This window comes from Brachyhypopomus gauderio, unplaced genomic scaffold (assembly GCF_052324685.1).
Source record: "Brachyhypopomus gauderio isolate BG-103 unplaced genomic scaffold, BGAUD_0.2 sc74, whole genome shotgun sequence".
In the NCBI taxonomy this organism is placed as follows: Eukaryota; Metazoa; Chordata; class Actinopteri; order Gymnotiformes; family Hypopomidae; genus Brachyhypopomus; species Brachyhypopomus gauderio.
In genome coordinates, this window is record NW_027506895.1 from 778,753 (window position 1) to 804,784 (window position 26,032).

The 26,032-nt window shown below is 47.9% G+C and overlaps 2 protein-coding genes across 10 annotated transcripts in view; both read left to right on the plus strand.

The window, feature by feature from the left end:
- Positions 1-1,329: 1,329 nt before the first annotated feature.
- Positions 1,330-13,858, plus strand: kansl3 (KAT8 regulatory NSL complex subunit 3). 9 transcript variants are annotated; one of them, XM_076990237.1, is made up of 21 exons: positions 1,330-2,186; positions 2,926-3,096; positions 3,247-3,337; positions 3,588-3,773; positions 3,854-4,015; positions 5,583-5,699; positions 5,860-5,958; positions 6,170-6,241; positions 6,322-6,396; positions 6,588-6,745; positions 6,902-6,965; positions 7,069-7,257; positions 8,236-8,392; positions 8,723-8,800; positions 9,266-9,436; positions 9,728-9,812; positions 10,049-10,173; positions 10,385-10,473; positions 10,945-11,152; positions 12,447-12,562; positions 13,707-13,858. In XM_076990237.1, the coding sequence occupies exons 1-21, from the start codon at positions 1,966-1,968 to the stop codon at positions 13,707-13,709; spliced, it is 2,637 nt and encodes an 878-aa protein (XP_076846352.1). In that variant the 5' UTR covers positions 1,330-1,965; the 3' UTR covers positions 13,710-13,858. The 9 variants fall into 9 exon arrangements, with proteins under 9 accessions (XP_076846352.1, XP_076846350.1, XP_076846351.1 ...); XM_076990235.1 differs by having other exon boundaries at positions 1,331-2,186; positions 9,725-9,812; XM_076990236.1 differs by having other exon boundaries at positions 1,332-2,186; positions 9,725-9,812; positions 12,450-12,562.
- A 5,084-nt stretch (positions 13,859-18,942) lies between these two features.
- Positions 18,943-26,032, plus strand: part of bmp1a (bone morphogenetic protein 1a) — a 43,308-nt gene continuing 36,218 nt past the window's right edge. Inside the window, exon 1 of the mRNA XM_076990192.1 lies at positions 18,943-19,252. Coding sequence (XP_076846307.1) covers positions 19,108-19,252 — 145 coding nt within the window. The 5' untranslated portion in view covers positions 18,943-19,107. The remainder of the gene's footprint in view (positions 19,253-26,032) is intronic.

Here is a 26,032-nt window from a genome sequence, read left to right on the forward strand (position 1 = left end):
CTCAGCCACGAAGTGGTAGGACACGTAAACTGACGGATCGGGGTCAGCAGATGCTGAAGCACATAGTGCGAAGAGGTCAACAACTTTCTGCAGAGTCACTACAGACATCCAAACTTCATGTGGCCTTCAGATTAGCTCAAGAACAGTGCGCAGAGAGCTTCATGGAATGGGTTTCCATGGTCGAGCAGCTGCATCCAAGCCTTACATCACCAAGTGCTATGCAAAGCGTCGGATGCAGTGGTGTAAAGTTCTTTGGAGTGACAAATCTTGCTTCTCCATCTGGCACTCTGATAAACGAGTCTGGGATTGGTGGGATGCCAGGAGAACAGTACTTGTCTGACTGCATTGTGCCAAGTTTGCTGGAGGGAGGGGGGGATTATGGTGTGGGGTTGTTTTTCAGGTGCTGAACTTGGCCCCTTAGTTCCAGTAAAAGGAACTCTAAATGCTTCAGCATACCAAGACCAACCCCCTGGTTTTGTGTGAACAGTTTGGAGCTGGCCCCTTCCTCTTCCAACATGACAGTGCATGTTTATAAAAATGTTTATATATTTATAAATGTTTATATATTTAAACTAATTGACATGGACAAGATTTTAGTAAAACTAAACCTAGTATATTAGTATCTGTATATTCAAAATGGCACCAATGAAAGCCAAAGATTAAAAGGAATTCTCTATATCATGAACATATCTAAAACGTTAGATTAGATTACATTTCGGTAAATCCTATAAACCGAATTAAGCAGTAAGCAGAGTCGATTTATGAGATGTAAATGTACAGAGCAGAATAATTATTTAAATGTATATTACTGCAGATACCAGTAGACTATGCAATAGCAATAATTAAAACAATGAATAATTAAAAAGCAGAACACATATGGTGGACTTTCTCCCTACCTCACGCAAAAGAAGTATAATCTGGCAATTTCTTTTTAAGTAAATATTTCATACTATAATACTATATTTACCTACATCCATGCTGAATTAATTTTACGAAAAATGGGCCAGCTAATGAAGAACATCCATCCGTTCAACTACTTATTAAAACATACTTTCTGTTTGGTGCATACGTTTGCTTTTACAATAATGTAACCCATTACAGCAGGGGTGCCCACAGTTTTCAGCTTGCGAGCTATTATAAGATGACCAAGTCAGAAAGATCTACCGGGGTGGCGGCGAACGTAATTTGTTGAGAGGGGGGAGGGGGAGGGGGAGGGGGGAGGGGGAGGGGGAGGGGGAGGGGGGTGGCGAACGTAATTTGTTGAGTGGATTGCAGATTGGCGGGCTGTTTTGAAGGGCTCCTCTATTTTTGAAAACTTCCCGCGGTGTGGACGTTCCACTCCGGGTTTCGCGGTTCGCTCCACTCCGGGTTTCGCCGCTCGCTCCACTCCGGGTTTCGCGGTTCGCCGCCGAGGCGCGCTGGCAAAACAACACAGGCGGCCATGATGATGCGTTGAAGTTACAGGCGCAACATTTCATTTTTACTCCCTCCCGCAAGCCCAGCACTCCGATAAAACCTTTCTGAAGGTTGTGGGGACGCGTTTTGAGACACGATGGCGTAACGCCTCGCCCGTCTGAGGCAGCGGACCGGGAACGTCGCTACGTCGGCTGAGCTAAACCAGCTAGCTTAGACACCCGCCGCTACACGAGCTCAGCAGTGAATAGCCGGCCAGCTAGCGCGTACAAAGGACGGTAGGCGGGCTGTTCGTGTAGCCGGCTGGCTCGACGAAGCACACAATTCACACGTACTCGGATAATATTTGTGAATTACGGAGTTCGCGATTCGCGGACGGCGAGCTAGCTCGTAAAAAAATCGACAATTATAACGACCGAGCTTTCGGTGAAGGAGGCGCGGCCCCGAAAGCTTGCGCGTGCGTGCGTGGGCGCGCGTAACCAGCACGTCTCGCGCTTTGCACGCGCACCTCTTCGGATTCGTGACGCTCCCCGAGGTCCAGAGAACCGAGCGATGTTCCGCGGCGGCGGCGGGGGGGAGAGGGACTTCCAGACCTCGGCGCGAAGAATGGGGACGTCGCTGCTCTTCCAGCTGTCGGCCCACGAGAGGGAGCTGGACCTGGTCTTCCTGGACCACAGCTACGCCAAGCCCTGGAACGCGCACCCGGACGCCAGCAGCGCGCGCCCCACCCGCATGCTCTTCGTCGCCCCTCGGCGGCACGCGGAACCCTCCGCGTGAGTGACGCGCGAGACTTTCAGCACTCGCGCTAGGCTTCTGAGTCTCTGAACAAAGTGCGGCTTATCTTAGGCAAACAAACAAACACACAATGTTGCCATTTGCGATGTTGCATCTATTGGAATGGTACAATAGGCTGTTAAGTGCCTTTGATTTGTTGACAGTAATAAAAGTGGTAATTAAGGTGTCAATTCCAGGTTCAGAAAGTAAAAGTCCTCACCAGGATTTTGCTCAGGCTTCCCGGATTGTGTTGATTCCACTAATTTTACCTGGATTGCACTAATTTGAAGATCTAGCAAGCTTGAGCAAAAACCTGGTGAGGACTTTTACTTTCTGAACCTGGAATTTACACCTCTGCAATATTGCAGTAGTAGCATTTTCGATGCTGACATTACAGAGGTCCCTGAAGTACAAATGAACTCTTTAAATAAGTAAACCCACATTTTTTTGTTGTCTGGACAACCTCCAGACAGAATTCTCAGACATTCTGTCAAGGTTTTGATGAATCACATTGTTCAGTTTCAGTCCAAACAGTGCAGGTTTCTGTTTGACCTTCACGTATTTGTAATTAATCTGTTTCATGACGGTTCACAAGCACAGTAGAAAACATTAGTGTGTATTATTGTTCAAACTGTGCAGTTCTAAAGGGATTTATTTTTGTGCAAAGACTGTGTTTGTGATGAGACGACCCTTCCTCATCAGCTGTTTGATGCATTTCCCTTGCTGCCTTTTCCCCAGCGAGTCGGACGTGTCCATCGACGTGGAAACGGTCACGCCCACCCCCATGCCTCTCTATGACAACCAGAAGGCGCGCAGCGTGATGAACGAGTGTGAGCGGCACGTCCTGTTCGCCCGCACTGTCGCCGACGGGCCACTGCCTCCCGACGACTGGGAGGAACACATCAACAAGTAAGACGCAGACACACCTGACGCTATAATGATGGAAAACTGACCTGAGATCAGCTGAAGATCTAGACGGTCCATGGTGTTTGTGCTGATAATGCGGTGTTGCATATGAAGCCAGTTTGCTGTTTTGATGTGGGTGAACTGTTTCTTCAGGACTGGCTGGACCATGTCGCAAAATAAGCTCTTCAACAAAGTTCTGAAGGCCCTGCAGGCAGAGAGGCTGGCAAGGCTGGCCAATGAGAGTGTGAGTTACCCCCACCGGGGGCGTCCCCGGCTTCAGCATGGTCGTGTGTGTGTGTAGTAGTGAAGAGGAAAAAAAATTGGTGCAAATAGTCTCTTGTATATATCACCCTGTAGAATGAGAGGAGTTAGTGTGTTGATTGTTAAACCATAACTAATGGTGAATCACCACTGTCATTACAGTTTAGTCCGACATCTAGCTTATGTGTTAGGGTGTGTGTGTGTGTTTACGCTGCTCTCCGCTCTTCTCTTAGATGTGTAACGAGCCCATCCTTCGCCGCATCGCTGTGGACAAGTGCGCCCGCAAGGTGCGTCGCGCGCTGGCCAGCGTGAACTGGGACGCCAAGCTGTCCCAGTGGCTGCACAGCACGCTGGTGGAGTCTCTGAGCCTCGCCATGCTGGCCGCCTACCTGGACGTCCTGCAGACCCTCAAAAGCAAGGTGGGCTCTCTCGCACCGGCGCGTGCTGCGTGGGTCACGTGAGCTCTCTCATCTTCATCCTCCTCCTCCTCCTCCGTCAGGTGCCGTCTCTGATCGAGCGGATGCTGCCGGCTTCGTCCACCAAGACGGGGGCGGCGGGCGCCGAGGCGCTCTCGCTGCTCCTGAAACGTCCGTGGGACCCGGCTGTGGGCGTGCTGTCCCAGAACAAACCCGTACGTGCGCGCCGTTCCCTGGCTGGCCTGGTAAATGCCGGCCTGCCTAACCAGCCACACTACCGCTGTTCTTCTTTGTGCTAATTGACGGCTGCTGGCCACTTTTTAACCAGGGTGGCCGCGGGTCCTTAAAAAGTCTTGAATGGTATTAAATTTCATTTTTGTCAAATAAGGCCTTGAAAAGTCTTATTTTGTCTTAAATTTTCAACCGAAATGTCTTAAATTTGCGGAGCTAAATTTAGGGAGGAATAATTCCGTTCTGTGTTGAACCTCGGGGGCGGAAATCGGTAGCCATGCAGTGCACAACCTTCACAGTATTGCTCACAAGTATTTCGGGCTTTACGAGCACCCGTAATTGTTGGACTGGCGGGATGTGTGTACGTTAACGTCTGTTCGGAGAGATGCGAAAATGCAAATTTAGCCAGAAATATAAATTCTTGGTGGCTCAGAGCTGTCAGATACCAGCGAGGCCAGCGAGTCAACAGCAGCCTGCAATATTAACGTTTTGCCCTGCTGCTAGCGTAGCCTGGTTTATACTTTCGCGAGTGACCGTGACTGACTCCGCACACCTCGCGCGACCCTCTGCGAACGGCGGAAGCGTTCATACTTGACGCGTCACGTTCTGTGCAGTGTTGTCCGTAATTGTGTTAGTATAAAGAAACACCCCTCAATAACAGGGGAATGAACATTTACCTGACGAATTTTAATGTTGCTTTGTGTTTCAGGTTTGAAAAGTGCTGTAATTTAAAGAGAAAAAGTACTTAAAAATGCTTGAAATTGTAACTACTTGGTTTCACAACAAATATCTGTCTGACTGAATAGTTCTCTTGTATTACGTTAACAAATACGAGCCTCTTGTAATTCCAGGACGAAACATGAGAGAACGTGAAGACGTTAAGATTTGGCGTTTTGAAAATAAACCACCATTAAATAATGTGATGAAAAAGCGAATCATTTCGAGTATATGTATAAATATTTAACTTAATTAAGTTTATCGTGCTGGGAAATATAGAAATGGACCTTGAAAGTGACGTACAAGTGCTTTAATTCCACCTTATAAAGGTGTATGAGCCCTGAAAACACGACTGTTCTCCTTGCGCTGAAGCACGGCGCGCGAGAAGTTACAAAATTCGAGAGGTGCACGACCTCGCGAATCGACAGTGCGCGAGCCCCTCGCGCACGTGCGAGGTCACTGCGATTGCATCATTTTCGCCACGCAGACCCTCGCATTTTAAGTTTTCAAGCAGCTAGATAAATAATGTAAATAATCGGTTGGTTTTGTGCTTTATTGTAACGTGTACGATCTTCCGAGTTGGTTTTAATTTTATTTGGAAAAGGGTATTAAAAAGTCTTAAAATGTCTTAATTTTCACTTGGTTAAACCTGTAGACACCCTGTTAACGGTTAAAGTTGATTTTTGTATTTTGTTGTGGATTTTTGAACGCTAACTAGATGATGTCATTCAAATCATTCTTTGTCCAGGGAAAAGGTGTCTAATATGATTCCCTGCTGATCTTTCTCTCTCTGTGTGTGTGTGTGTGTGTGTGTGTGTGTGTGTGTGTGTGTGTGTGTGTGTGTGTGTGTCCTGCCGTTTTTAGAGCAAACTCCCAGGTTCTCCTCTGATCCTGATTTGTCCATCGGGTCCGACTCCTCCCGCTTTGTCAACCTCTCGACGAATGAGATTCTGGCAGTCGCAGCTCTCCTGCCTGGGAAAGGCAAGTTATCTGTCTGTGTGCCTCTGTCTGTCTCCGGCTTTGTCTGTCTCTCTTCCCGTGCCTGTGTGTCTTGTCTGCTTTGTCCGTTCCTGTACAAGACTGCTCTTTCCAGTCTGTCTGTGAGAGTAAATTGGTGTGCTGTCTCACTCTCTCACTCCAGGTCATCCCCATCAGCTCCAACGTGGGCAGTGGTGCCAACGTGGGCATCACGCAGTGTCTGGAGCACACGGTTGGCACGGTGCGGGGGAAGGTCATGGAGGTGAGGCGTCACACGTGGCCCTACGTGACACACACACACACACACACAACCGTAGTGCTTAGGAGTTCATCGGTCCTCTTCAGAATCAGTGGCGTCACTTTCGCTGTACAACAGTACGTTCACGTTGGCAGCTAAAGGCTTTAAGCCCCGCGTGCCTCCTGGCGTCTCACGTGTCGTCTCACGTGTCCTGTCTTGACCCGTGTGCTTTCAGGTTCACAGTCACTTCCCGCACAAGCCCATCGTGCTGGTGGGCTGGAACGTGGGAGCGCTCATCGCCTGTCACGTGAGTGTCTGGGCGCACGTGCGCGTGGGGGGGCTTCCTGTTGCCTCCGCCGGTGCTGACCGCTGTGCTCCTTCCTGCAGGTCTCCCTGATGGAGTACGTGACCGCCGTCGTGTGTCTGGGTTTCCCCCTTCAAACGGTCAGCGGCCCCAGAGGGGTGAGAGACGGTCCAGAACCGATTGGCCTCACCGGCACCAATCGGCACCACGATTGACAAAATAAGCTGATTTTTAAGAATGTTCCAGAAAGTCATTGTTGCTTCTTAACCCTCAGCGTCTGATGAGACTCGTATATTACAAATTCTGAATTTATATATTGAGACAATTGTGTGCGTTTTCCATCGGGCAGGACGTAGACGACCCCTTACTTGACATGAGGACCCCAGTGCTGTTCGTGGTGGGCCAGAATGCACTGCAGTGTGGCACAGAGACCATGGAGGAGTTCAGAGAGAAGATCCGTGCAGACAACAGCATGGTGGTGGTCGGTGGGGCGGACGACAACCTCCGGTGGGTGTGGGTGGGTGGGTGGGGTGTTTAAGTATAATCACCACTTTAAAGAAGCAGTCTGTGACTGCGCAGGTTGGGTGGAGGTGTGACTGTAGCTGTGTGTGTGTGTGTGTGTGTGTGTGTGTGTGTGTGTGTGTGTGTGTGTGTTTCCTGCAGTATTGGTTCCTCCAAGATGAAGACCGAGGGTCTGACACAGACCGTAGTAGACCGCTGCATTCAGGTACGCCAGAACCTTGTCCAGGTCTTCTTCTTCTGGGGGGGGGGCTAAACCGTAACACCCCCCCCCCCCCCCGCCACTGACCTGCTCCTGCGTCCCCCTCCAGGACGAGATCGTGGACTTCCTCACGGCCATCCTGACCCGAGCCGAGAGCCCCAGCCACGTATCCGGGGAGACGCGCGACCTCGACACGGAGAAGAAGAAAAAGCCTCGCCGCGAGCTGCCCTTTGACCCCGAGAGGTCGCGACCCTCCTCGCCCGCCATCAGGGTCCCCATCTCCCCTCTGGGGTCAGAGGTCAGATGAGTTAGAGTGTTACGGGAGTGGCTGGACTGAGGTGTCGGCAGTCATGGCCTCTGGGTTTGTGGTAGTTACGTGCTCACGTTGGCCGTGGATAAAACAGCCTTGAGGAGTTTACACAGTCATGGCGCTCACACTAGAAATGCCTTCACTATGAATACAGCTATACAGGCAGGAGTGTGAACTAAAATCACGTCTCCAGAGAACGCCAAAAAGAAGAAGTACAATACATTTGAAAGAAAAATGTCTTTCTTTCTCAGCAACAGTACAACAGTACGTTAATCTTAGCTGATGTAGTTGCCTGCTAAGTTGTAGGGTAGTTTCTTTATTAAAACCCCAAGGCTTTAGATTCAGTGCTGATTCTGAATAATGACAAAACAATTTGGCCGTGCAAGTTTGGACAGGAAGAAACAGAACCTGGAGCGAGGTTCATTCCCGACCGCGTCTGCGCTACCACGAGGTTCCTGGGAGAAGCCTCTTGTTTCTCGTGTGCTTTGAACATTCGTCCGCACTAATGTGACATTTTCCACCACAAAACGCGTCTTTTCAAAGCGGCTCTCCGGCGTAAGATAGTGAGACCCTCACAGCTCCAGCGTGCAGAACCCTGTGGTCACGTTTACCGCAGCGTGGATGTGATCCTCCCGTCCTGGTGTCTCTCTGCTCAACTTCCTTATCTGTCCACGCGACGACTTTGTTTCCTCGTTGTTCTCTCCTCATGCATGTAATCATGGTACCTGGTCAAAAGGTCACGGGGGGGTCAGAGGTCAGAGAGGCCCCCACGTTCACCTTTCCCATCGTTGATTTATTGTGGACAGAAAACGTCGGGAAAATGGACTGATAAAAATCGGACAAATGGCGTTTTTCCACTTCCCCCGCGTTAAAGTGGACTAGTTCTTATGACTGTTCCTTTCAATCTGCAAAATGGGTCTTACAAATGCAGTATGGCATGTTTGTGGTGATGTGCGCCCCCTGCAGGACATGTCCAGTGTGTGCAGCAGTCCCACAGCCAGTCCCAAGCCCAAGGCCACTGGTCTGTCTCCAGCACAGAAGTCCAGCCTCATCACTGCAACCCAGCTACTGAAGACCCACATGCAGCGCTCCGGAACCGTTCTCACACACAAACAGGCACAAGGTGTGCACACACACACGCACTACTAGCTTCTGAACAAACATTCAGACAAACTCGAGGTGTTTTTATCTTTATTTTACTCGCTCACTCCTGGTTTTCAGTTCCTGCTCGCGTTGTGAGTCTCGTCGGTTCCCGGTAGATCGGTAGAGTCACGGTAGCTCACGTTAACCTTCAGGGACGTGCAGACTCGTCGTCCTTACGCTCCGACGCCGGTCCTACCTCGAGCTCCCCTCCGGTGCTCCTGTGTGTGCATGCGTGCATGTGTGCCTCCTTTCCTGTCTTCTCTCCCTCTTCTCCCTTCACTCGCTCCCTCTCTCTTCCCGTCTGCTCCAGCTCAGTTCGCCGCCTTCATGAAACACAACATGCTGGTGAGGAAGAGCGTTCCTCCAGGCACGCCCACCTGTGTCTTCGGTGAGTGTTCTCTCTCTCTCTCTCTCTCTCTCTCTCCCTCCCACTCATCTTGCCATCTTCCTGTCCTTTCTTCAGTCCTCCTGTCTTACACTTCAGAGACTCACTCTGCATGCTCCTTTTCCCCAGCCGGAGACAGACCGTCTTTTACCAGATCACGTCGGCTCTTGTTTAACTATAACGGTGGATCTGGAAAATAGACCCACCCACACCGGACTCCCAACACTCACTCACTCACTCACACTTGACTCCCAAGCCGTGTCAGACTTTCTTTCTTGCACACTTGCATTTGTACATTATTGTGTACTGTTATTCAGTCGTGTTTTATTCCCCATTAGCTAAAGGAAGATAGACACTGGGAGTCTCTCTATTTTCTCGGAGTGTTTGTTAATGTCATGTCAGGGCTCCGCCTTCTTTGGTCAGGCTCTGCCCTCTTTGACCATGCCGCCGCCCTCTCTGTGCCCCCAGTGCCTGTTGCGGGCGAGCAAGCGGACGGGCCGGACCGCGACGACCCGCGTCTCCACGTGAAACGCCGACAGACGCCCAGCCCCACGCCCAGCAAGCCCTCCAAACGCGCCAAGATCAAAGTGACCATCGTCTCCCATGGCGACGCCGCGGCCTCCACCGCCACGCAGGAAGGTGGGCGGAGCTTGCCCACTCGTGGGCGGAGCTGTTGGGTCTGTGAAAGTTTAGTCTTGGATCTGGTTTTATTTTTTAAGCTTTAAACCTTCAAAGCCATCAAAGCAAGGTCAGCTTTGTCCAAGACGTTTCAGAGGCCAGTTTATGGAAATTATGAAGTGCTCTGCAGCGTGTGTGTACATAGGATGGAAATCCCACGTGTGTGTGTGTAGGATGGAAATCCCACGTGTGTGTGTGTGTGCTGTACATCATTGCATCTGTGTTCTCCTTCGCTTTGGTCTTTGTCAGCAGGGGCATCTGGAAAGGCTCTCACGGTCACCATGAGCCAGGCGGTGTCCGGGGCGAAAGAGCTGTCTGGCCTTCTGACTGCTCAAAGGTTTGTGGGGGTTTGTTTATTTCTACTTTTGATAGAAATATCTGAAGCGCTTGTGGGACACGAGACACAACAAGCACGCTTTTGGTTTCAGGGACGGAGAGGGACGTCCTGTCCTCTTGTGTCTTCATTCTACACTTCTCCAAACCATTACAGTAGATCTGAAGACCTGTGCTGACGTGCTGTGGGGAGATGATGATGATGATGTGTGATTTAGATGTGCTGTCCTCCTTCGGTAGGTCTGGCACTCTGACGGACGTGTCTGGGGCGCTGGGCTCGGCCGGAGGTTCCTTCCACAGCCTGCAGGGCGGCGCCATGTCGAGCTCTTCTCCAGGACAAGTCCAGGCTTCCACCGCTGCTCAAGGTAACTAAACCCCCCCCCCCCCCCCCCCCCCCGCAACATCAGGTATTTCAACTGGGACTTTCCTGTGTGCGAGGTAGCCATCTCTGAACGTCTGTGTGTGTGTGTGTGTGTGTGTGTGTGTGTGTGTGTGTGTGTGTGTGTGTGTGTGTGTGTGTGTGTGTGTGTGTGTGTGTGTGTGTGTGTGTGTGTGTGTGTGTGTGTGTGTGAGCAGCTCCTTCAGCCAGTAGCCTGTTGCAGGGTCTGAGTTTCAGTCTGCAGGAGATCAACACCAAATCCCCGGGTCTGCCCTCCAGCACCCAGGTACGTCGCCCGAGCTCCAGGGCTTCCTGCCCCATCTGCCCCCAGTTAACCCCCACTTCTGCTGCCCTGCTCTGCTGCACACACATCCACCCTCCTCCACCTGACCAACAGTTCTGTCTGGAATTATTCTTTGACCTTGACCACCACTTCCTTTTATCCCCTGAACTCCAGCTAATGCAGTGAAATTGTCATTTAAGTACTGTAGGTTGGCTGTAGTATGCATAATGGCCTGTAGGGGGCAGTCGAGGAATTAGAAATGTGAAGATCTGCTGGTTAAACCTACAGATAAATTTGGTAATAAATCATAGCAAATGCCAAAATATTAATTCTAAGAGCCTGTTGTCTGTGCTAATTGTGTAAAGACATCAGTGACCACAGGAAATAGAAGAAAGTAATTTTGCATAAGGAGAATCGCTGAACCTAAACTGAGTCGGTCTCCTCTTCCTCTTCCTCTTCCTCCTCCTCCTCCAGGCTCCTGTAGGAAAAGCACAGGGTCACGGGCAGGTGCTGACCTCACTCAGTCCAGCAGGGGGCACTCTAGTGCGTGCGGTCCCGGTTGTCTCTGCTGCCTCTGGAGTCGCCAAAACCACAGCCATCCACCAACTCCTCACCAACGGTGGCCTGGCCAAACTAGCCAATAGCCTGCCAGGACTGGCTCACGTGTCAAATCAGAGCGCGGGTACGTCCATGTCGACGCCATCCACGCAGCGGCCTGCCAAACAAAGGCGTCCTCGCTGAGTAGGACGTGCGAGGACGGTGATTGCCTCGGAGATGAGGTCAAAGGTCGTATTCGGGCCACTGCTACCGCACATAGGACGTTAGTGTAGCGACTGCGGCTAACCGCCATGCAGAGAGACCATAGTGGATACAACAGATAAGAAAACACGGAGGAAACGCTGAATTGTGTCCAAATCACTGATGTTTGCCAGAGACAGAAAGAGGCATATGTGGACTCGCGTATACAGACAGGAGAAAAGTTGTCCTCATTGATTGTGTTTGAAGAAAGGACTGTTTCACCAGCAAAGAACACAGTGTACAGGCTGACCGCTGCCTGGTGGGCTGACCGCTCCCTGTCAGGCTGTTTTATACTCACTTCCCAGTGTAATCTGTTCTCGCCTCGCACGTCACACGGAACACGTTAAGGATGATGAGTAGTCTTCATGTCGTGACCTCTGTCCATTCTGTCTGAAGTGTGTCCACTGTTTCGATCGCATTGTTTCTTTTTGTTTATAATTTTGCCCATTCTTTTCCTTTGTGTAGCACACAAGTGCTGTTTGTTTTGACATCTAATCAGAAGTGCATTTATTAAATGACCAACTACAAACAGGTGTCCATTTTTCTGTCATTGTCTTTCTTTGGCCATCTTTTCCCCCCACAGACCTACACACATTTGACACGTCTGTACACATCTTTAATATTATTTATTTACATATTAAAAATTGTGTGATTCCACTTTTCCATGTAAACTCCAGTTCAATGCCAGACTCACAAAATATTTTAAGATTTAGTTTTTCCACTGCTTCTCTATCAACCCATTTTTGTTCCTCATTACTGCTTCACCTACTATAGAAATACATTATTTTGTTTATTTTGGGCTTTCACAGCACAGCTATCTAAGGTGGGTATGGCCTTCAACACAAGCATCCTGATCTCAAACCTCCGAATGGTGGTGTAGGTGTAGTGAGTCTCCATCTGCACGGTGGCACCATCCTTGGCTTATATACACACTTATCTGGTTGTGTTTAGGATATTGGGGGTAAAATGATGCTTCTGATTGTTGTATCCATAATATCGAATCAGGTCTGGTTAATTCAGATGATGTTATCTGTGCAAAAGTCCAAAATATTTTTCTGTAAAGGTTCTGTAAAGGGTTTCAGACCATGGGTTCCACTTGGGAGTCCTTTCTGCCAGCTCTGTTCACTTGGGTGTTCTTGTGTGTGTGTGTGTGTGTGTGTGTGTGTGTGTGTGATCAGCAGGGCTGAAAGCCCCAACGACGATCACCGTGACGCTTCGTGCACAGCCGAGCCGACTTCCTGCTCTGTGCCAGGCAGGAGCCATGTTGCCTCCCCCCAGCGCACCTGACAACCAGGTGTGTGTGTGTGTGTGTGAGTGAGTCTCCATCATCTCCCACTCACGCAACTATTCCTCGATTTAGCACCATGGCTACGGCCAGCCGTGGTTGAAGCTGGGGTCCCTCCTTTTTCCTTTTACGGACCCCTATTTCACATCCGATAACTGGATGGTGGAGGCACGAGTATATTCATTTATGCATTATTCATGCATTTCTAAAGATTCATATTTTTTTCATGTATTTCTAAAGATTCGTTATTTATTTCACTATTGGCTTAGCAACAGTACATGTCCCAACATGTTTTTTGCTTAACTGTATCATCTTCAAACCTTTATGGTGTAAATAAAGCAATTAGTTCTCTAAAATATTGTGGAGTACAAAACGGTCCCAGTATGAAAGGACCACAACTCCGTTACACTCTCCCCCTCCTGATATTAGTCCAGGTTTAATGGTGCGGACGTGGGGAGATGTTTATCGTCATTCTTGTTCATTGAGACTGGTGCACTTCCCAGTAAGGGATTGTGAAGTAGAACATTATTTTTTTAAATGTTCCCCTCTGCCATTTATCACAGCCTTTTCATTTTCATTTTGGAAACCAATTAGTTCCATCAAACCAGTTGCTGTAGTAACAGTCTCCGTGACAACACAGAAAGATGAGGGTCTAATTATTTGCTTAATTATTCTGACGAGTGTAATTACATGCTTGTCACTCTAATTTCCGGATAATTTAGGCATTGGTTGAGAGTTTTGTTAATTTTAGATTTTGATTTCTAGTCAATTATCGTTTGATAGTGGAGACACTTTTTCCCTGGAGCATACTTTTAGCCTATTATAGTTGTGTAAATGTTTTTAAAAATGTTTTTAGGTTCGGTTTTTAGAAGCTACACCCCATTTTTATGGTGCCTTTAATCACAATTCAAGCAACTGATCGGTGAATCATTCATGAACAGTGAGAATGTTTGGACCACTCATGGTCTTACTAAATGTACCAAGAACCACTAGATACCAAATGTCATTGATGTAACATTACATTAACATTAATTTCATTTCTGAAGCACTCAGTAAAACACTAACAGTGTCGATCCCAAGTATTCTCAGTTCACCTGTACCTCCACATCAGCATTACAATGACTCAGCGTTCTGCCGTCTACGTCTCTTACAGTGACCGGAGTCCCACGCGAACAGTCTGTCTCTCCTACTGTGAACATGGCGTCAGCAGAGAGACCTCACCTCACCTGTGGAGATGACAGCATGGACTGCTCACTTGCCATACCACCCAGGAGTTTGACCCCAATAAAGAAGTTATGAACCCCATTTTCTGCTTGTATTATTCATTTGTTTGTTTATTTGTGTGCGAAGAAGGAAATGATTGGGTGTGTCGCTGTGGGCAGGACTCCACTACCCACAATGCTCAGTGCTGGATCACCTAAGGCTATCTAAAACCAGCCCTCAGTACAAAGTCTACATCCTCATGCAGGGCCTTACTGCATATCGGGCTGCTCAGAGTGAGGGAGCATGACAAAGCCATGAGCCCATGTACTACTAACGAGAAATAAAACCTGTTCCTGGATCAGTGATGGCACTGAGGATCCACATCATGGTGAGGCAGTCCTGAATCTGCATCACTGTTCTTCTCATCTCCTGTCAGAAGGACGTGGACGTGAGACGCGTTTGCTGTCTGGATGGGAGCGCTGGACTTCATGTCCCTGCTGATGAGGCCCACCTGTGGTGAATAAGTCGGGTTATCTCAGGGCAAGTCCGAGCTGAGAGATCTCTTGCAGATCGCTCAGAGTTGGCTGTGACCATCCTCGGTGCTGACAGAAGAAACTCATCACATCCGGGCTGAGAAGCGTCATTCATGGGCTGGGTTTGGTTGGGAAAGTCCCAAAGTCCTAGTCTGAGAAGTGACCAACAATGCGTCAAAGAGCTGTTACGGCTGTTCACATAGAATCAGCTTCACTTTAGAGAAACTAAGAGAAGACTCGTGACCGCTCCGTTGAACACCTTCGGACCGTAAGAATGAAGGATTTTTCGTTTCCAGTGGCAAGGCATTCGAATGCTAATACACACTCCACTAACGACATATCTGTTTGCATTGCCAGTTGTTGCTATGGCAGCAATAAAGTTACTCAAAGAAAAAGAACCGACACTCGAACCTTTAGAACCCAGTGGTAAGACTGTTAAGATTAAAACATCTAATATAAACTTTACTACTCTCATAGGACTTCACAAGCACGTTGCTTGCACAGTTGATAAAGTCCCTGAAAAGTTCTGTTTCTCTGTGTATCTTGTATCTCTCTCTCTCTCTCTCTCTCTCTGTCTGTGGCATTACGCAATGTGAAAATATGAACACAAAGCAAAAAACCTGAAAAAGTTTATATTTCTGAGAACCCATTCTTAGTTGAATCTCCCCTACGCACATGCGCACACACACATAACTCCACAGAAGATTTCTAGGATAATATTTTATCCGTTTGTTCATGCTGAAGCAGCATACTTTGGCATACAAACTTTTGTTCCAGCCTGCTAACCCTGCAACAGAAGCTGCCCATGAAAGAAAGATAATGATTGCGATTAAGTGCTGTGATAAAAGCCCTTTGTGATGATAATGGCGCTGCTGTGATTGTACAGTGATGAGGGGGATGAGGGAGAGGAGGGTGGGTTGTCTTTAACAAGGAGCACGCTCAGAAGACAGCGTTTATTCACCGTGTGAAGGTACTCCAGCCACTTACCCTGACACCACCTGCACCTCCATCATTAACGTAAACAGAGATGCTTCACTTTCCCAGTAGGAATGTTACTCACAGTCATAGAAGGGGAAATTGGACATTGTCCTAGGACTATTCCACAGTGGTTGTGTTAAACCTTGAGAAGAAGAAATAATAGTGTTTCAATATGTGTGTGTTCCTGTGAGGTTCTGTCAGTTCCACCCTGAAGTACAGGAAGCTCAAATAGGAGAGACATATCCAGACTGTGACAGTTGTTTATAGGCAAACTGAAGGCTACTAGCTAAACGTCAGAATTAGCGCTGCTATGGGGTATTGACATTGCCATCATCAACAAAATGCCAGATGAAAGGTAGCCGTCTAGAGTCATGTTGTTTAGACACACCGCTCGATCCACCTGGAACATGGATCTGATACATTCCTCTGCATATTCAAGCACTGAATTAAAACAATAATAGTGACATACTGCCATTTTAAGACACAGCAATTCAAGACAAACCTCCGGATGAAAGATGTGAGCTAGGAGCAGGAAAGGCGTTAGCGTTGGGTGAAGCTGTAGGTGTTCAGCGGAGATCTGAAACACGCTTGTGAAGTTGTGAGATTGCAGAGTGCGGGTCAGGCTACAGACCTGACTCTGACAGTGGTCTTCGTCTGGTTTTGGAGTCCACCAGTACACCGTTACCAGTGGACGTTGGTGCACAGAGGTGACAGAGAGACAGATAAAGTGTGTATGTGTGGAGGGGGCCTTAAAGGTAAGAAGTGTGTGAGAGAGGCACAGGTGCAAATACCCTGGCACCTGAATTCTGAATAAGATGCAGGTTGTTTGGGATAATTCTAGATATACCAAGGAAATGGGGGATTGCAGTAATCTACATGGTTAATTGAGGTGCCTACAATATATAGACCTTCTAAATAATCTCTTCGAAGTTTGAACAGACTGATTTATTGTATTCGTTTAACTCTTTATCTGATCCGAACATCTCTGGGCAAGGCCTGTTGATGTAAAGACTACAGTTGTTATCAGTGGGAACAGCAAAGGTAACGTCCCCCTGTTCAATCAACAAGGAGAAGGATATCAACTCTCGAGCTTTGCTTTGTAAACAATTTCTGCCTGAACTGAATCATGTGATTGTACAAACACTGAGATATACACAGAATGAGTCACAGGCACCAACTGAAGTGTATACAAATACAAGCTATTTACAATCACCGCACTCACAGTCAGCACTATCATTTACAATCCCGTATGACAAATCATTGATGCAGTTTATAGTAAATGGTGCAGTTGGGCTGACCTGGTTCTGCTTCACTGACTGGGCTCAGTCTGGAGGAAGGTGCCTTGGTGTTGTGTATACTGTGAAACTAAGACTGCGTGGTGGTCGAGCTCAGCAGAACCGGGCTTCGTGAAGCACACCTCCCCAGCTACGTGAATAACGTTGAGAAAAAACGTGCTGTCCCGTGAGGCTTCCGTGTGGATGACTCACGCCGTGTCTGGAGGAGAACAGAACGAGCAGCCGGACCCTCTCCCACTCGGGCTGCACTTCCAGAACCTGGACCGGGCGCAGGCTGGCACGTCCTCCACACGTCTGTCCTCGGCTCCGCCCGCCAACCACTGCTTGTGTTGCTTTAAACGAAGGATGAGCTTTCGGGTCGGATGAGCCCCGCTGCCAAACACCAACGCCAGCATGTGGCACCGGGCCTGAGCAGCAAACCTCCTGATTGGCTCCTCAGAACTACCTCATTCACATAACCGGACCTAGAGCACTCTGATGTTGACCTGAACGCAGGAGTTCAGAACACGTCTGTTTACTTTCAAAGCATTTAGAGCATTTTTGGACTATGAGACAAGGTCCAGCTTACATCATCACTTGCAGGTCTGCTCCTTTGGCCGAGGTCACTTTGGGCCTTAACCTTTAAAAACTCTGCCCTAATGCTCGTAACGAGACCAAGGTGTCATCAGAGCATTGCAGGGTGATGAAAAATGAAACGTTTTTATCCTTACTAACGCCTTTATGACACATATCATAGCTTTTGTCCGGAACATATTACGAATAAAAGTAAGAAGCAAATAAATTAACTATTCATTAATCATGAATTATTACAAAGAAGTGAAATGACCTCGTAAATATTTGGACCAGTGTCCAGAACCCAGCAGGAGATGATGAGATGCTGATGGCACTGGTGCTACGCTCTCACAGCGATGTAAAACAACGTTTAAATGCACAAGCATTGGTTCTAAAGTCGTGTTTGCTAGACTTGGCATGTCAAAAGAACAAGCAGCATTGCTGATTGGTAATAAACCAGATTTAGGGTTTTAGTACATTTTAGTGATGGTATTTGCTGCAGTGAATAATAACAACAACAACAACAACAACAAAACATACTGAGACAGACTATGAATGTATATATTACCAAAATAAAGAACCACGTTGAAGTTATTCAGTCAAGCCCCCCCCCCCCCCCCACACACCTTCAACTACAATTTGTATTTCCCAGTCTCTACTATCATTAACACTTCCAAATAAGCACAGACTCACTCATCTGCTAATAGAGATTACACGTAATCATACTCAAATAAACCATCCAAAACTGTTCGATATCAGTTCATTGGCAAAAATCGGAGAGATGTTTTGGAAAATCTGCTGATAAATCTCTGGGAGGAAGACGAACAGAAGAGAGGAGAGGTGTATCTCTGGGTCCTGTGTCTCGACACGTTGAGAGTATGTGGACGGGAGATTCGAGTCTTTTTCCTGCCCGGAGTCCTTAGAAAACTCGTTCTTACTAACCCAAAGCTGCACAGTGAAATAATAACGTACAATATCAATGGATTAATCCATATCAGAGGATTAATCGCGTCTGCTATTTCTTCGCATAGCGACGAGCCTGGTGGCGTTATTTGAGTTCTTACGGAGCTTTAGAGTTCTTGGAAGAGTACAGATGGTGCATGTCTGATGAATGGAGCAGACACGACAGACACGACAGACAGACGGAGAGGAGAGCGAGCAAGGAACCGAGCCACTCTGCAAATCTGCTGGTTTTGGGGCGTGACACCACATTATGCATTCTTTTCAAACTGATTTTCGCACTAACTCTCCCTACGGCCCTAACTGGTCGACTCCCTGCACCCCCAACTCCAAGACCCACAACCTTTAGGGTGTTTTAGAAGGTTTTTTTTTATTATAATGCAATTTCTTAATTTAGAAAGCTACTGAACAAGAACCCCTAAGTGTCTACATGTACAGTACAAGCAGCGTTGGCGTAATTATGGGGGTGAGGGTACGTGACCCCCCCTGAGTATTCCTGCTCTTATATGATGATGTGTTGGGTTGGGTCACCCCCACCCTCCACTTGAAATGAAACCCAGTTTGGGGAATGCCTCGTTTTTGTTCCGGAACTGCGTCAATTCGCCTAGAACGCAAAAAAAGAGAAATATTTTTAAAAAGATGAACTGATGTCGACCTCAATAGGGATATTACGCGTGAAATACGCAATCCAATACTGGGCAGTGACTTTTTACGCACACGCACGGGGATGTCTCCAGCTTATATTAAGATCAAGCCCGAGCTCCTTCTCGCAAAGTTTGCAGGCTCTCGTCTGGCCCAGATCCCGGTCCAAACAATAAATCACAGGCCTTCTTTGGAGACGCCGAGCCGAAGCAGAGCTGTGTTTTTAAACCCGCCCTCGAAAAGCAGCTCATTTCCCCTAAAACCTCCCATTTTCTCTCTCTCTCTCTCACTCTCTCTCTCTCTCCCTCCCTCCCTCGCTGTCTCTCCCTCGTTCATCTAGTCTTCACCTCTATTTCTGCTCTGTCGGCGTGTCCCCACTTTTTCCCGAACCATGGGTCTCGCGACGAGGTGTTTGCTCCTGCTCTCCAGCCTTTGCGCGGTCCAAACGACCGATCTGGACGCGATCGAGCCGAGCTACTACGAGGAGAGTCCAACTTCCACGGACGTGATCGACTACAAGGATCCCTGCAAAGCCGGTGAGGATGTGAGATGTTTATTTACGTTCGTCGCGATCGGTCGTGCACGCCACGTAAGGCCACCGTGATCAGCTGCGAGTGACAGCCGGACAGGGATCGAGCGGTTCCGCTCGCCGTAAACACTCCTAATGTGTTGCAATGTGTGTGTTTGCAACGACCGTTCGTCCTCGGACTTGTGATTTTGGCGTCAGGTTACACACACCTCGGTGTATTCTGCAGAGTATTAAAACGTAGCGGACACATCGGTGTGTGTCTGATCGATCACACAAGCGACACATTTGAATCTGAATTTAGAAACGTCGCCACCAGAAAGTTTTTTTATGCCGTTTTGGTGTGTTTGCGAAAAGTTACTAATACAAGTTTCTTATGAAATTATATTTTTAAAATGAAAATGACTTTGATTCTGTTTTTTCCTGCACTGTATGTGGTTGTCAACACTTGACATCCGATAAATTGGTGAATTTGATGCATTTTCTACAGGGCATAGTTTAGTATTTGAAACTTAACGTAAGTTAAGTAAGTTAATGTAAGTTGGGGTTTGTTGTGTGTGTGTTTGGTACCGAGAGCCTCCGGTTCGGGAGAACATCCCCTCTGCCGTGTCACGGTACCACATGACGTCGTGTTACCTCAGCAGGAACACCGAGCCGGTAGCTCGCGCCACCGCTAAAACAAAGTAACGGGGAAGAGACTGACGGTACCGAACTCGTAGTTAGACGAGACCGGTCTGGCCCGGTATCCCATCCCGTGTGTATGTGGTTATTTCAGTTAGAATTATGAACAACTGGTCTTAGGGTAGAGGTTCGGTTTGGTTCTTCTGAGAGACTTTTATTTCGTGTGTTGTCATAGAAGTTAGTCTTGTTTTTAGCGTCAGTTAGTTGTTTTTTTAGTAGATCAAACATTAGAAGTACGTGAAATCCTTGACTCGTACATGGTGGTCTGGCGAGTTCGGGTCCAGTGTAGTGAAGTGCAACGCGTCTTTTGGAGCGCTTACGAGTACTGCCAACAATTCAGTCACGTGATCAGGACACGATGGGTTATTGCTTTTTAATCCATGGCAGGTTGTTATCTGATGTTGGCAATTTTAACAGACCTTATTTCTCATTTCTCTCTCTCTCTCTCTCTCTCTCTCTCACACGCACACACACACACACACACACACACACACACACACACATACACTAGCTCTTTCTGTATGCCCATTTGCCTGTCTGTCTGCCTTTCTTTCTGACAGGCTGACAGGGTCACTCAGGAGACTAAAGTCTCCAAGATCTTAGATTCTATTAACTCCTCTCCTGCTCCTCTCCTCCTCTCTCTTTCTTTCCCTCCCTCCCTCTCTTTCATCCTGTCCTTTTACACTCTTTCATAGCCTGGCATTCTTCCGTGTCCTCATTTGCAGCTGAAAGGAGCTCTTGGCTGTTCATTTTTACATGTTCACCCCTGAAGAAAAAGGCTCAGTCCCCTTACAAGTGGCTCTGGAAGAATATCCCAGCCCACCAACCCAAATTGGTATTCTAGGCAGATTGTGCTGGTTGACCCATAGGCGTTCAAAAGGCATTAATCTTTCATGTAAGGATTAACTTCCTGGATTGCTGCTCTTAAAACCGAATCTTTGTCAGCAGAGATATGGAGACCCCAGTAGTTTTGTGTGTGTGTGTGTGTGTTTCTTCAGCTGCATGTTTTGTCCATCAGGTCTGTTGAAACAGAGCTGGAAAGTTCTTCTGTTTGTTTGTCATACGGTGGGTTCACTATGCATGTTGTGCGCTTGCCGACCCCTGTGTTTCTGCCCACAACAAAGTGTCCTGACGTGCAGGACTGCACATGCCACGTTTGACTTACTTTATCGTTCCACAAAAGGTTTAATGAGTCAAAAGTGAGATGTTTTAGTGAGTCAAGGTGAGATGTTTTAGTGAGTCAAAGTGAGATGTTTTAGTGAGTCAATGGTAGTGAAAGCCCATGACGCAGAACCTACAGCGTGGTTCTGTTCCCCCGGCTGAAGCCAGCCTTCCTTTTCCTTTAGTAAACAAACAAATCCGTACGGCGCGCCGCTTTTAAACACCCCCTCCGCATCCATGCTCGCCTCTATTGCCACTTAGAAGCTCTGTGAGTCCAGATTTGGAAGGATGACGCAGGAGAGAAAGAGGAGCCGGTCCGAGCGTCCGAAGGCAGCCAGCCCTCAGCGGGGCGGTGCACGCCGCACGCAGGGGGGGATCTGAATCCGGCTCGAGGCCCGCTGCTTTGCGAGCCCCTTTCCTGGGTCCGTGCCAGCACAGCAGAGAGCGGGCAGGCCCGCCACTCAGCCAGCTGGGCCGTGACGTGAGCTCGTTAAATCCTTTCATCTGTGCTGTGTGGTGGGCCTGTTAGAAAGTGGGTGGGGTGGGGGGTGGGGTGGGGTCTGGGTTTTGGCTGGGGTGGCCCCCCCAGGAGGGGGCGCTGTGCCACGGTGCGTCCTGCCTTTCTCTTGCAAGTGCACCCCGTCGTTTGGAGGAAACCCAGAACTGAGGCCCCCGTGTTTGTGTCTCTGGGCTTCGGTTCAGCGTGCAAAATGTCAACAATCGGTGGAGTGCAGGATTGATCGTGCGAAGTTTTTCTCGGTGCGATAGTGGTGGAGATTTATACTAGAGTCGCTTTCCTGTCCTAAGTAGTGAACTCTGTGAAACTGCTGTGTGCAGTACATGTGTGTCGAGACAGCGGTGCTGGGATGGCCTCACAGCGGCCACACAGATGTGCTCTATGTCGGCCTTTCCCTTTCTAGTCAGTGTGTGCACGCGTTCCTCTACTCTCATTTAATAAAGCAGTTGACACTGGCAGATACTGTATCACAAACACACACACACACACACTCTCTCTCTTTTCTTCTGTGGCTTTAATAATGAAGACAGGAAAAAGCTCTTTGACCTGAATCCCTGCTAAAGCGCTTGGCTACTTTTGCGGTGCTCCTCGAATTCCTCCACTGTGTCTGGACTCTTTTGCTCTTCCAAATGCCCCGGGCGGAAACCAGCAGTGCGCACAGCACACGGGGGCCATGCCGGCTCTGGGAGTGACATCACGCAAGCCCACAGTTCTCTTTTTTATGCCAGAGTGGCAATAGAGAGAGGGAGAGACAGAGAGGGAGAGACAGAGAGAGTGTGTGGTGGAGAGAAACCAAAAGAGAGAAAGAGTGTTTGAGACCGAAAAAGAGAGAGCGATTGAGAGAAACGGGGAGATCTAAAGACAGAAATCACTTTCTCATTGTTTGCAATCAAGCTGTGTGTCTGTGTGTATGAGAGAGGGAGAGAGAGAGAGAGAGAGAAATGAAGAGAGATTGTGGTGTGGTGCACTGTGATCTGTTGGATGGAAAATAAAATAACAATTGTGCAGCTGATGTTTTTGAATCCAAGCGAAGGAGAGACCGTTGAAAACACGTGTGTGAGAGAAAGCAGTACTATGATTAAACGGTGAAAAAGACCCTTTCTCAACACTGCATCGTGTTATTCTCAAGAGTATGGCAGTGGTCAAATCATTGTCTTCCGTGTGCCTGTGTGTAAACGGAGGCGTGAGTGTGTGCTTCATGTACCAGAAGATAAGCACAACAGGGTGACAGAAGTGTTAGCAAATGTTGAACACAGGAAGAAACCTCAAATATTCAAGCTTAAAAAGATTTAAGTGCACAGGGCCTCTAAGCAGAGCTGAAGAACTCGCAAACAAACCTGCTCCTTTATTTACTTTGCATCTCAGGAAGTCATTATGTCGTCTCCCTAAAAGGGCCATATTTCTTAAATAATCTTTGCAGAATAACCCAAGTTTGAAAGAAACCTTTACAACTCTTTAAAGATCAGGCAGGATGACGGGATCTTGTATTTACGTAATGAAAAATGAATGAATATGCACACTGTATTTTGTAAAGAGCAGCATCGTTGGTTTTGTTTTGTTTCGGAGGTGTGGCTGTTGACATTTTGATTTAGTTGGGATTAAACCAAGACCCACGTTATGTCACACAGTCCTGTGACTGTAATCCTGGGTTTATGACTTGATAAGCATCGCTCTCTCCTGTCAAACGTATTTGTACTCTGCACTATGAACTGTCATAACCAATTAGCGTCTAATGAAGCAGAATTTTTAGTCTTACCCGACAAACAAATAGTAGAACGAGATTCTGTCTGTCTCCTTCCTGTCACATGACGCAAAAGGGGCAACGTGAATCTGATACGATGTTAAACCGAGACCTTGTTTAGCCACAGCTGTATGAGCAAAGGGCAGTTTGGGTTGGAGCAGAACGATCTATTTTAAGGCTGCAGTCGCTTTGAGCGATTTTTGAACTGGTCTGGTGCTGCCTGCAGACGGACTGGCACGGCTCCCGTTTAAGTATGTCCAGTTAGTTTTACCCATCATGCCCTTGTGCGCACCGAGGGCTGTGTTTACACTCGGCCGATGTAATGACATCCGTGCTCCGCCGCTTTTACATGGGCATTTCCTATTTGTCTTTGGGTGTTTTCACATGAAATTCCCTACAGCTGTTTTGTTGCAAATTTCGTGCAGTAAGTTCTTTGGCATTTAGAATGAATGTAAAGCATGTATTATTATTGAGGTTCGGTTTCACATCTGTGGTGATCTAGTAGCTTTCATAACTGTAGCTTTCACATCGCAACATCTGGTTTTCAGAACACTTTGGCAGGTGTACGGATTCCCCAAAGTTTTATAGAACCCATCACAAAATGTCCAGGAACGGGATCACATGTGAATGCTCTTCATCATCCTCTTCCTCCTCCTCTCTCTATTCTTCCCTCAGTTATAGGAGAAGAAAAGACAAGTGGTTAGAGGTGTGTCTGTGTGTGGGAGGGTGATAATTATGTACAGTGCAGCGTCCAGACCTGGACAAAGAAGGGAGAAGGAGTGAGTGAAGGAGTAGAGTGATGGAGGGAGGGAGAGGAGGAGGTGACTACAGACTGTAGGTCATTCAGCGTCTGCCAGCGCCGGCGGGTTGGGCGGTCTAGGGCACACAGGGCCACGTCGGAGCTGGCCAGCCCATGGAACTCTGGGTCGTCCAGGGTCCTCCTGGCTGGCTAGGCCCTGCCTGTTTACACCACATTGACCCACCATGCCTCCCCTCCTGCTGATCTCAGACCAGTTTTGCAGCTTTCATATGAGTGTTTGAAGATAATTGAAGCAAAGTGGTCTGACCTGAGACCTGTGCACAGAACTCCAAGCCGCACAAGTAGCCTCATCAATGCCAGCGCGATCCGACATATGTGACGGGTTATGAGCCATGTCGCTGTGTGTTGGGTCGGTTTGTGTATGGGCTAGTTTTGAGGAGAGGCTTGGGGAATATTTTGAAGATGACATCTGGTCTTGGTGATTGGTTTTGTGAGGATTCACAGACATGCGAGTTTGTCAGGGGAGCGATTAAAAAAATGAATTCCCTTTCTCTGATTTTATTGCCTTGTATACTGGATTCAGGCCCATATTTTGAAACACCTCACCTATACACAATGGAGACCTCAGCTGAGATTCCTTCACACTATTCATTTGCTGTTATCCTCACAAAGGAGGGCGGAATCAATGATTTCAGAAACATTCTAGCAAGCATGTGAATCCGTATATAATTTAGTGTTAATTTTAACTTGAGTTTAACGTGAGGATTGATTCCTCCAGAGGTTGGGCTGTCAGAGTTGGTTGCCATCAGATTGTAATACTTCATCCTAACCCCACAACTGCACCCCATCTATTCAAATAATGTCAGAACAAGGCCAAATAAACTGCATAACACCTCTTAGGCGTGTGCGTGCATGTGTTGGCAAGAGCGAGTGTGAGCACGCGTGCCTCTGTGTGTGTGTGTGTGTGTGTGTGTGTGTGTGTGTGTGTGTCTGTCTGTCTTTGGAAGCAGTGAAGGAGAGTGAGAGTTGGTATGACAACGAATGGAAGAGAGTGTGTACATTAGTGCATGGCTCTTTGTGTGTGTGTGTGTGATGAGTGTGTACATCAGTGCGTGGCTCTTTGTGTGTGTGTGTGATGAGTGTGTACATCAGTGCGTGGCTTTTTGTGTGTGTGTGTGATGAGTGTGTACATCAGTGCGTGTGTGTACATGTGTGTGTGATAAGTGTGTACATCAGTGCGTGTGTGTACATGTGTGTGTGATGAGTGTGTACATCAGTGCGTGGCTCTTTATGTGTGTGTGATGAGTGTGTACATTAGTGCGTGGCTCTTTGTGTGTGTGTGTGTGTGATGAGTGTGTACATTAGTGCGTGGCTCTTTATGTGTGTGTGATGAGTGTGTACATCAGTGCGTGGCTTTTTGTGTGTGTGTGTGATGAGTGTGTACATCAGTACGTGTGTGTACATGTGTGTGTGATAAGTGTGTACATCAGTGCGTGTGTGTACATGTGTGTGTGTGTGTGATGAGTGTGTACATCAGTGCGTGGCTCTTTATGTGTGTGTGATGAGTGTGTACATTAGTGCGTGGCTCTTTGTGTGTGTGTGTGTGTGTGTGTGTGTGTGTGTGATGAGTGTGTACATTAGTGCGTGGCTCTTTATGTGTGTGTGATGAGTGTGTACATCAGTGCGTGGCTCTTTATGTGTGTGTGATGAGTGTGTACATCAGTGCGTGGCTCTTTATGTGTGTGTAATGAGTGTGTACATCAGTGCGTGGCTCTTTATGTGTGTGTGATGAGTGTGTACATCAGTGCGTGTGTGTACATGTGTGTGTGATGAGTGTGTACATCAGTGCGTGTGTGTACATGTGTGTGTGATGAGTGTGTACGTCAGTGCGTGTGTGTACATGTGTGTGTGTGTGATGAGTGTGTACATG

Excerpts from the sequence above, each read along its gene's own strand:
- kansl3 (XM_076990235.1), top strand. The coding sequence starts at position 1,966 with ATGTTCCGCGGCGGCGGCGGGGGGGAGAGGGACTTCCAGACCTCGGCG. Across the intron at positions 3,338-3,587 it reads CAAGGCTGGCCAATGAGAGT|ATGTGTAACGAGCCCATCCT; the intron begins GTGAGTTACCCC and ends CTCTTCTCTTAG. Across the intron at positions 9,813-10,048 it reads GGCCTTCTGACTGCTCAAAG|GTCTGGCACTCTGACGGACG; the intron begins GTTTGTGGGGGT and ends CTCCTTCGGTAG.